This window comes from Engraulis encrasicolus, chromosome 5 (genome assembly GCF_034702125.1).
Source record: "Engraulis encrasicolus isolate BLACKSEA-1 chromosome 5, IST_EnEncr_1.0, whole genome shotgun sequence".
Classification (NCBI taxonomy): Eukaryota; Metazoa; Chordata; class Actinopteri; order Clupeiformes; family Engraulidae; genus Engraulis; species Engraulis encrasicolus.
In genome coordinates this window covers 32,708,933-32,720,001 of record NC_085861.1, presented here as the reverse complement: position 1 = coordinate 32,720,001, position 11,069 = coordinate 32,708,933, and the positions used below count along the sequence as shown (strand labels likewise).

Sequence of the window (11,069 nt, the reverse complement as noted above, 5' to 3'; positions counted from 1 at the left end):
AGAGAGAGAGAGAGAGAGAGAGAGACAGAGAGAGAGAGAGAGAGGGAAGGAGGGAGAGAGAGGGGGGGGGGGGTAGGTAGAGAGAGAGTGGAGGGGAGGAGAGGGAGAGAAAGAGAGAAGGAAAAATATTAGTGTCAGAGTGACCACAGAGCCGTTCATGCAAAAAGAACAAGACCACGCAGGCTGCCACCATGCTGAAGGGTAAAGAGAAGTAAGAGTAGGCTGTCAGTGTGTCAGTGTCCAAATCAGCAAGAGGAATGAGAATTGTTAGGAAAAAATATGATATGGGGGACTGCATACATTAAGAGTTCATAGATCGAGGTGTAGGTATTTACTGTGTGCACATATACTGTGCGTACAAACGTGTGTGTGTGTGTGTGTGTCTCTGTGTGTGTGTGTGTGTGTGTGTGTGTGTGTACACATGTTCAGTGTATATATGCGACAAGACAGAGAGCACTCTCATGCATAGACACTCTTAATTCCTTCACTCATTCAGCACAGACAGACAGACAAGAGTTGGCTTAGCAAGAGGGAAATTAACAGGAATTGACACCACAAAGCACAATAAAAGATGTTCCAGGATTTTCCACACTGCACAGTGCAGAGCAAACCGCAGACATGGTTCTTTGATGATTTAACACAACTTAACCACAATTGTGACATTTTGGAGAAATATAAATAATCATGCAACAATCAAAACAACCTGTAAGTCACACCAGGAGCTGAACACAAATTCAGGGTATTGCTCACTCACCCTTACACTAAACCCACTGTCCCTCTCCCTCCACCCTCCCTCCATAAATAGTGTGTCAGCTTGCCCACCAAAACCATGTGCTCCTAAACTGCCACCAATGCCACCTCACCCACACCCTGCCCTGTTACCCATGATTTTGATCATCAACCCATTTCGTATTCTGGAGATACTTTGTATTGCTGGGAATCGATCCAAATTTCCTGGATCGATTCGATTCCGATCCAGAAGGTCACGATCCAATTCGATCCAAGATCCGATTCGATTCGATTCAATATCGATCTTCTGTATTGCTGGGTTGTCACTTTAACCTATTTATGCCTAAAATTCTAAGACCGGGTATAAAAACCTAAATATCTCAACTTTTGATACCCACACAAACATGAAATACCTAGGTATGAGAGAAAGAAGTGGGAAATTTGGTATGAGAGAGAAAGGTGGGAAAACACTGTCACTATTTACTTGAACAGGCCGTGTGTATTTGTGCATGTAGTCTACATCAATAGGGAAGAAAGCTACAGGATGTGGTTGAGAAAATAGCATCTATAATCATCGTCAAAAGATCGATCCACAAATTTTTATCACACTTTTCCACAGTGAATCGATATTGGATCGTGAATCGATCTTTTGAACACAGCCCTATTTGTGAGTAAAACGTTGAAACTCACACAGAGGCAAGTATCTTAATTTTGGGACGTTTCTGACTGTCAGTCTGTGACCGTTAAATGAGCATGAATATCTGTACCAATATTATCTTTGCCCATTTTTTTAAACACATTCTCAGAGTCTAAACCTGATGGAATGTTCTCTGGTTAAAAGAAACCTCACCTCCACCCTCGTCCACAAAAGTAAACATCGCCACCATGGATTAAACAGTTGGACAATTCAGTGCCACATATCCCAAATGACTTGGTTTTATCCGTCTAATACAGCCAGGTGACTGGCTGGTGTAATGATCACCTGGTTGACTTGGACAGGTAAAAAAAAGTCATTTTGAATATGTGGCCCTAGACTGAAACTAATGAATCCAAGTTTTGCCCACCACGGCTCATAACCCATCAGCCCCACCCCCTCCCTCCCCAGCAGTAGCTCTCCCACCCCCACCCCGGTTCTCCACCTCACCCAGTTTGAGGAGCCAGCCCTCTCTGTCGGGGTTGAAGAAGGTGTGCGTGAGGTCGTTGCCGTCGTCCTCGGGGATCTTGAAGGGCTCATTCTTGATGCTCTCGTACAGGTTCTGGGGACCAATGACAACAGAGGGATTTTAATGGAGGTAAACAGAGTAAGTGCTAAGCACAAATGCCGAGACCTCAGTCACTATTACCATTACCATTGCCAACTCGGAATCGGACAAATCTGAAAATCTGTTATTGCGTCATTGCGAAAGCTGTTATTGCGTTCTAGCTGCCTCGTTATTTTTGATGTGTAATCGGAGATTAAAAGGTCTCATGGTACAATGAGGAAAAACAAAGAAAAAGGAGTGAAAATGTGATTTCGAACAACTTCATTGAACTATGAATTCACATTTGTACTGTTTTATTCATACAATCCATTCTATACTGTATGGCTTTTAGCTGGTTCATTTTTGCATACAAGATTTGGTTTACACCTTGGGTCTGGGAGCACATGAGTCTACATCATCAGTCTTTTCTGACAAACACTTTTTTTCCCAAAATGCACCATGTGACTGATTGCTGTATTTTGAGTTGCGGAGGGACTGGGAGATAGCGGAGAGGAGAGACTGAGGTAGCACAACAAAGTGTTTTTGCAGCGTCATAACTCAATGGGTCACATCGACCTCTACGGTGCTGACAACACTGCTGTGGGGTGTAATCAACGCGCAGCTCAAATGCTAGAGCACAGGTCAGAGACAGTGTTTACTCCGCTAAAAGGCTATCATCAACATGTGACTGAAAAGCAGCATTGGTTTTTTTTTTGGTGTTGATCAGAGTTGTCTGCACATTCTTTTCCATTTCTGTCCTGTCCCAAAAAAAAGATAGAAAAAAAAGCACTTTGAGATAACCAATGTGGTAAACAAAACAAAAAATATGATCCACATCATGAGTCTGCCAACAACTGGCACAATAACAAACTTTGTTACTGTTACTCCCCTTGAATTCCCAAAACGAAAAGCGCACACACATGCAAACTCTTAGGCCAAAACACACTTCCTCCCACAAATTCATTTTAACGCATACATATTTTTACACATGCCCACAACTCCCTCTTTCCCCTTTCATTACCTCCGGGAAAAACAAGTGGAAAAAAAATGCAGAGAAATAGAAGTGGGCGCACAGCACACACACATACACATACGCACACAGACACGCCTGCACATACTCACAGACAGACACACAGTGGTGATCTAGAATGATTTGTGCCCTGGACAACGGCCCTTTCCTGATGCCGCAATGGGGAACACACACACACACACGCGCGCGCACGCGCATACACACACACACACATGCGCACACGCGCGTGCACGTGCACACACACACACGCGTGCACACACACACACAAGCGCACACACGGGCGCGCACACACACACACACGCGCGCGCGCACACACACACAAGCGCACACACACAAGCGCACACACACAAGCGCACACACACAAGCGCACACACACAAGCGCACACACACAAGCGCACACACACAAGCGCACACACACAAGCGCACTTGCACACACACACACACGCGCGCACACACAAACGCGCGCGCACACACAAACGCGCGCGCACACACACACACACAGACACAGACACACACACACAGAGACTAACCCTGAGCAGATCCTCAGGCAGGTCTCCCCCGTCGTTGATGCCTCTGTTCATGGTGATGAAGCGCTCCACGCCGGGCTTGTCCCGCACGTTGGGGTTGTGCAGGCTGGTGTTCAGCATGATGATGGAAAACGACAGCACGTAGCAGGTGTCTGCACAGGGAGAAACAAGAGCATGGATGTGTGTGCGTGCGTGAGTAAGCAGTAAGTAACCAGTGGGTGAGTGAGAGAGAATTATTAGTTACATAATGCATATGTATAGTAAAACAAAATCTTAGAATTGGGGCATCATGATACACTTTTTATGTTCCTTCACTAAGTATGCAGACATTGCAGTGTGTGTGTGTGTAGTACACACATACAGTTTATCTGTTATAACCCTGTACCAATGCTTAAGCTTGTGTGTGTGTGTGAAATCGTACAGACCTGTGCTTTGAAACACGCCAGGGTTGCAGTGGCAGTATCTCTGAGCGAAGGCCTCCATCATCCGGTCAATCTTCTGCGCCTCACCTGGCAACCGGAAGCTCCACAGGAACTGCCTGTGTGGAAAACAAACAAAAGGTTTCAGAATAGGAGTCAAAAAAAAGTAACAGAAACAGAGTCATCTTAAAAAATAAGTTCGTCTCGACACCCAGAGTATCCATTTCGGATGTGCAAATGGACTGCAAAGGGAGAAAGACCCTCAACTAAATCCTTCAACTATGTATTGGAGATACACACAACAAGAGACAAGACCGCTCTGCCATTATTTTCTGTCAGTTTGCCATGTTAATCAACTAGAGATGCACCGGATCCTGATTTTTAGGATCCTGCTGGATACCGGATCCACTGCTTAAGATCCTGCCTGATCCGGAACCGGATACCGGATCCTACGAAAGGGTTGAAACACACAGCCTACTCACACACGTGGCCCCTTTTTATCACGTTGAACTTGTTGAACTAAATTCAATGTAGGTGGATGAAAAGGAAAATGGACAAAGGGCAAAGACAATATACAAAAGTAGGGATGCACGATGTATCAGCATCGGCCGATATTTGACATTTCTCAACACATCGGACATCGGTCCGATGGGTAAAACTGGGCCGATGTTAAAGCCAATGTTTTTTTTGTTATGTTACGGTTCTAAAATATGTTACAGTTCTAAAAGATTGGACTTGACGGTGACTTTCATTGTTTGTCTCCTAGTTTGTCTCTAATTTTATCACAGGGAGTTAAAAAGTGTTTTTGGAAATAAGAGGACATTCAAAAATTCAGTTTGTTTGCATAATTGTCAGTCTGTATTAAATGTTATCTCTTTAAGAAAAAAAAAAAAAGAAAAAAAAAAAAAAGGTATCGTATCGGTTAATATCGGTTATCGGCCAAAACCGCAATGTCAATATCAGATATTGGTATCGGCCGAAATTTTTCACATCGTGCATCCCTATACAAAAGGAGATGAAATACCAGGCTGGGGGAAGACTCCACTGGAAAATACATGTACCTGAGAGCCTGGACCAGGTTTAGGTCAGTGAACTCGTGCAGGTCAACGAACGCCTGAAGCACTTTGATGTTGAAGTCATCCCTGTGAAAAATGGATGAAGACAGTGGAGAGCATTAGGAAGCACACTTCAGAGACAATGCATCATGATGAAACTCCTCAACCTCTCCCTTTTTACCTGAACACTTCTATTACTTTAAGTTACAGTCAACGAAAATACAGAGTCTGGTTTCAAAATGAAACATACCATGAGGAAACCCTAAACTATCCTTTTCTTAGTTTTCCTAACTTTCCTCATATTGTCTTTTACATTCAATGATACTCTCTATTTAATTTCGCTTTTCATGTACCTGGTCAGATTCCAGAAGGCAGCTGATATCTTCTTCTAAATGCTTGTACTTGTGCAGTGAAAATCATAGCTTCCTTTCCTGCCTTTTTACTACTGGGCCATAACTTCACATTTAAGTAGTCTCGTGAGGTAGTGACTCACAGTGTTTGACGTGCTTACACCAAGGCCTGACAACATAACATCGAGACTGTTCCTCTATTAAAACTTGTCAATGAGCCACAACAGTTATAAAGTAGTCACCCACTCATGTCAGCGCATTCAGGCTAAAAGGAAATATTATGGCAGCCATCAAACTAAACATCTCGTCAGGGGAACCTTACCTTTCACCCAGATAGTCTCCAATAGCCGTTTTGTTTAAGCCTTCACCTTTGTATAGGAACTGAGCAATGTCTTCTGGTGTGTGTCTTAATAACTCATTTTCCACAAGAAACACAATGCCCTGCAAACACACACACACACACAAACACAAAACTTGTACAAACATGTAATAACGCACACAGAGATATACCACATAACTGACAGTAATTGTCAATCCAGGTATTTTTTGGTGAGGTGGGCAAGAGAACAAAAAGAAAACTACAGTACATTAACCACGGGTAACAGAAGGGCCCCACTCCAAACATAATGGTAAGCCATTTAAAACTCACCACACTAAAATAAACACCAGTTTAGATCCCTGCTGATAAGCTTAAGTCACAACAATGGCAAGGGCATGGCACTGTTTACCTCTCACAGCTTTCCTCCAAGCTTTCCATTTCTGACCTGTGCCAAATCCATCAATCAACAAGGGTTAAAGGCTATTGCTCTTGAACTACTGCGTTAAGCCTCTCATCTGAGGAAGATCTGAAGATCCAACGGGCTGTACTCACTTTCTTAGGGTCCATGTTGAATTTCTTGCGGCCCATGGCTACGTGCCGACTCTTCTGTAGTGTTTTGCTGTGAAAAAACAAAAACAAAAACAAAACCCAGACAAGCTTGAGTTACTAATCAATGCACCGAAAGACATGGGCAGCAGAGTTTGGGAGAGGCTAAACTGAGGCTGGAAAGATGATTAAGTGGATTGATGGTTAAGTGGATTGATGGATAGATGGATGGATGAATAAGTAAGCAGACAAAATAAAAACAGTCAGGCTAACAGTCAAAAAGACAAGCATACAAGCATGCGTGTTTGCATGTGTTGTGTGTTGTGTATGTTATGCGTCTTGTATGCATGTCTATGTTTTGTGTGTGTTATGCGTCTTGTATGCATGTCTATGTGTTGTGCATGTTATGAGTCTTGTATGCATGTCTGTGTTGAATATGTTATGCGTCTTGTATGCACGTCTATGTGTTGTGTATGTTATGTGTCTTGTATGCATTAGGGCTGCACGATTATGGAAAAAATCATAATCACGATTATTGATTTTTTTGCAGATTTTTTTGAAAATTATAACAAGATGAACTAGAACGGGCACTCGGTAGAGCGCAAACCTTCGCCTACGCCACTTATTTTTTTCTGGCCATCTTGTGTGGGGCATAACATTCTCCAAATTTTGGTGTTAGTTTCATTTAAATCGGACCGGAATATCTTAATATTACATTTTTGGCCCAGTCTTGACCTCTTATTCAACTCAGCATGCACAAGTTGTTCTGGCATATAGTGCTTGGCAAAGAAAATCGGTAAATTTACGTTTTTGACCTTTTCGTGACCTTGACCTTGAATTTTGACCCAATCACTCCCAAAAAGTAGGCCTAATCGATTGTTCCTTGGGTCATGACCAATCATCCCACTAAATTTCATAAAAATCGGCTCAATTTACGTTTTTGACCTTTTCGTGACCTTGAACTTGACCTTTGACCCAATCACTCCCAAAAAGTAATCAATTGTTCCTTGGGTCATGACCAATCTTCCCACTAAATGTCATAAAAATCGGCTCAATTTACGTTTTTGACCTTTTCGTGACCTTGACCTTTGACCCAATCACTCCCAAAAAGTAATCGATTGTTCCTTGGGTCATGACCAATCATCCCACTAAATTTCATAAAAATCGGCTCAATTTACGTTTTTGACCTTTCGTGACCTTGACCTTTGACCCAATCATTCTCAAAAACTAATCGATTGTTCCTTGGGTCATGACCAATCATCCCACTAAATTTCATAAAAATCGGCTCAGTTCTGTCTGAGTTATACGAAGTACAAACATATTCACAAATAAATAAATACACAGCGGTCAAAACATAACCTTCGCTGACTTTGTCTCGGCGAAGGTAAATATAACCAAGAATGAATTATATATGGAATGAGCAAAATAAAATTAATTGTAATAATTATGTAAAGGCAATAGCATGAAACTTAGGTGGACAGATTTCTGGACAGAAACACCAGCCTGTCAGTATGTTCTGGCTTCAAGGACGCTCTCAAAGGTAGGTCACTATTAAATCACGATTGAAATCACGACTTCGATTTCACGATTTTATCACGATTTCCGATTATTTGTGCAGCCGTTGTATGCATGTCTATGTGTTGTGTATGTGTTGTGTTTTGTATGCACCTCTATGTGTTGTGTATGTTATACGTCTTGTATGCATGTCTACGTGTTGCGTTGTGTTTTGTATGCACCTCTATGTGTTGTGTATGTGTTGTGTTTTGTATGCAGCTCTATGTGTTGTGTGTCCTACCTGCCCTCGGTGCTGGCCTCCAGGCCCTCCACCTCGATGATGGCCTCCCTCAGCTCCTCGCGGAGCCGCTGGATCTCCTGCAGCAGCACCCCCTTCCTGCGGCGGATCTCCTCCAGCTCCGAGCGCTCCTCCGGGCTAAGGTCTGCTGGGACTGAGAATAGAGGAGAATAGAGGAGAGGAGAGGAGAGGTCCGAAGGGAGAGGAGAGGAGAGGTCCGAAGGGAGAGGAGGAGAGGAGAGGAGAGGAGAGGAGAGGAGAGGAGAGGAGAGGAGAGGAGAGGACAGGACAGGACAGGACAGGACAGGACAGGAGGAGAGGAGAGGAGAGGTCCGAAGGGAGAATAGGAGAGGAGCGGGGAGGGGAGATGAGAGAGGAGGTCCAGGGGAGGTGAGGGGGAGGGAGGAAAAGATGGGGTACACGTGAGCAAAGTGATGGATGGACAAAGGGTATAAAAGGGGGCAGAGAGAGAAGGAGTGAGAGTGAGACAGAGAAAGACATACACATGGGCAAAGTAGTAGATGAAAAAGGGGTGAAAGTGTAAAAAGGAAAGTATGAGAAAGAAGAAAAGAGAGGGAGGGGAAAAAAAGAAAAAGGTGGATGGGATAGAAGTAGCAACATTGTGGGTTTAACTTTTCGTGCAGATAGCAGAATAGAAAAGTCTATAGACGCTAAAAATGCTGAGTGGATTGGTGGTTATCGTATCATGTGCAGGCCTACTGTGCATGCCACGCACAACCGGCCACTGTTGGAGATTGTTATTCACTCGGGCAGTTCATTCTTGTGACATTTTCATTTCCTCTTGTTGCAAGGCATGAATGAAACACACTGGCCCTATGGTGAGGGCACGCCGCAACTAAAGAAGACGCTTTGTTTGCCAGCAGGGAGGGTGAGAGCAAGCTGGCACAATCCGCATTCCGGGACGGCGCAATTCAATAGCCAACTAGGAATACCCACCACAGGCCACCAACACCACCTCCACCACCAATTCAAACTACCCCAACACCACCTCTCCCATCAACCCCCCGCCCCTTACTGACTGCTTTCAGATGTACATCTTAGCAGGGCCTCTTTGATCAGGCCAATATTTCCTACAGCTTTCCATTTCTGACCGTTTGTAGTCGCTGACCTGTGGCAAATCCATCCTTTCTCTACGCCAGTTCAGATGGAAACATGGAGGCCTGGCCCGGACTGGCACACTGGGGTGCTTTTGTTGTCTCCTAGGGATGTTTATGTTCTGCAACAGTATGGATTCTTTCCCACGATGATGAGTGTTTATTGTTACTATTGAACAGAATCAGTAGTCGAGTATTTCCCATTGGAAATCGTGTAATTGTTGTACTGTGGTTACAGGGTGTTTGGCAAGAAGGAGGGCAGATATAAATTAGTACTCATGAATCATGTCAGTCAGCCACACACACTCCCTCCGGGCTGCTGTGTTCATAGTCAGGAATGTGGATATTCTACAAGGTGGCAGGATGGAATGCAATCACGTGCCCATTCGTCTTCCTGCAGGCTATAGGCAAAATCAATCCGTTTTACTCTATAATATGGTATTTTTGACGTGACACACACAAGGTTTGTCGTTTTGGTTTGCAGATTTGTCTCTGGCAACAGTCACGCCATTAGGCCATTAACAGATTACTTAAATAGGCTTTACAGCTGCAAAATGTCATCACAGTAGCACACTCTGCCCATCACAAAACATGCGGGAAGATAGCACGCATGTTTAACCGCTGCCAAAATGAAAAGCCCACATCAGCTGAAATACACTCGATGGCTCACAATTAATTCAATGTATTACAAGACAAGCCGTTTTACAAATTCAAGCACGATAATTACATCAAATTTGGGAAAGAGCTTGAAGTCCAACGGCAGACAAATGCTAAGAGAGGGCCTTATTAAAACCCATTTGGTGGTCACTAGGAACAGATGGAGCAAAAGCGAAACGACCAATCGACCCCGCCCCCGAATTGTAATAGACAGCCTCGCCAGCTGTCTGCATACACAATGTTTGCCTTTGGCCAACAAAGACGTGTTTATGCAGAGCAAACGCGCTAGGCGTGTACTTAGACAACACTTCAATATTATATTCAGTCCAAACAACATAGCTGCATGCAAACCCAATAACAAATTTCACATACATGATTAAAAGATTTTGCCGTAAACATTGTGCAACAGCTAAACAACTATTCTAGCAGAGGATGCTCAGAGAGCCACCGATACATTTTGACAGATGAAACCCCCATCGACATGAACCATCTCCCAGTACAAGAAAAATACAACCACACACGAGATATCACGAATATCAGCTGTCAAACCCATGAGTAAATGTTCATAGATAATTGTGCACTTGTGACTTTTGGGGGTGTTTGCTTTTAGCAAAAGGAACGGGCTATTTTGCTAGCTAGTTAGCAAGCCATCCGGCTAATAATGCGATGCAAGGATCCTACTTACTGTAGTCCAGGTCATCCATTTTTGGCGTTTTGCTTTTAGGCATATATGTGTCAGAGCCGACTGTCATTCAATAACCGAAGAAAATGCAGGATATATAACAAAAATATATCCACAGAAAGACAGGAAAATAAATAAATAACCAGGAGGCAGCCCGAAACCTGGAGGTACAGACAAAGGAAGACTTGATACCGGAAGTTACGACATATTTAGGAATAATGTAAAGCGTGCTCAACCAGTCGGCCATATGTGTAGGGTCAATCAAACGCGCCATTTTGGAAATTTGGCCTTATTTATAGCCAAAATGGCTGAAACCAAATAAATTTTTAGAACAGATTATACGAGCCTGACAAGTACTTAATACATTTAGTCTTTTTGGTGGTGCCCCTGAGATGAAATGGTGGGAGTAGGACAGGTGACTGCTGTAGGACTGGGCCTAGTGCAGAGGTCTACCCAGTAGGCCTAGCCTAAAACCTATGGAAAAATGTAAAATCCTACGAAGTGGTGCAGCACCGATAATAGGCCTACTAATAATTAAAAAAAACGTGAAATGAATGGCCCACTGAATGGGTGTTTTGGAGAGTGGAGAAGGAAATGCCATAGAAGG

The 11,069-nt window shown here is 43.6% G+C and overlaps 1 protein-coding gene across 1 annotated transcript in view; it reads right to left on the bottom strand.

The window, feature by feature from the left end:
• Positions 1-10,980, bottom strand: part of cyth2 (cytohesin 2) — a 20,426-nt gene extending 9,446 nt beyond the window's left edge. The window contains exons 1-8 of the mRNA XM_063199150.1: positions 10,466-10,980; positions 8,012-8,162; positions 6,223-6,289; positions 5,674-5,792; positions 5,008-5,088; positions 3,953-4,065; positions 3,531-3,679; positions 1,874-1,985 (exon numbers count right to left, since the gene is read on the bottom strand). Coding sequence (XP_063055220.1) covers positions 1,874-1,985; positions 3,531-3,679; positions 3,953-4,065; positions 5,008-5,088; positions 5,674-5,792; positions 6,223-6,289; positions 8,012-8,162; positions 10,466-10,532 — 859 coding nt within the window. The 5' untranslated portion in view covers positions 10,533-10,980. The remainder of the gene's footprint in view (positions 1-1,873; positions 1,986-3,530; positions 3,680-3,952; positions 4,066-5,007; positions 5,089-5,673; positions 5,793-6,222; positions 6,290-8,011; positions 8,163-10,465) is intronic.
• Between the last annotated feature and the right edge of the window lie 89 nt (positions 10,981-11,069).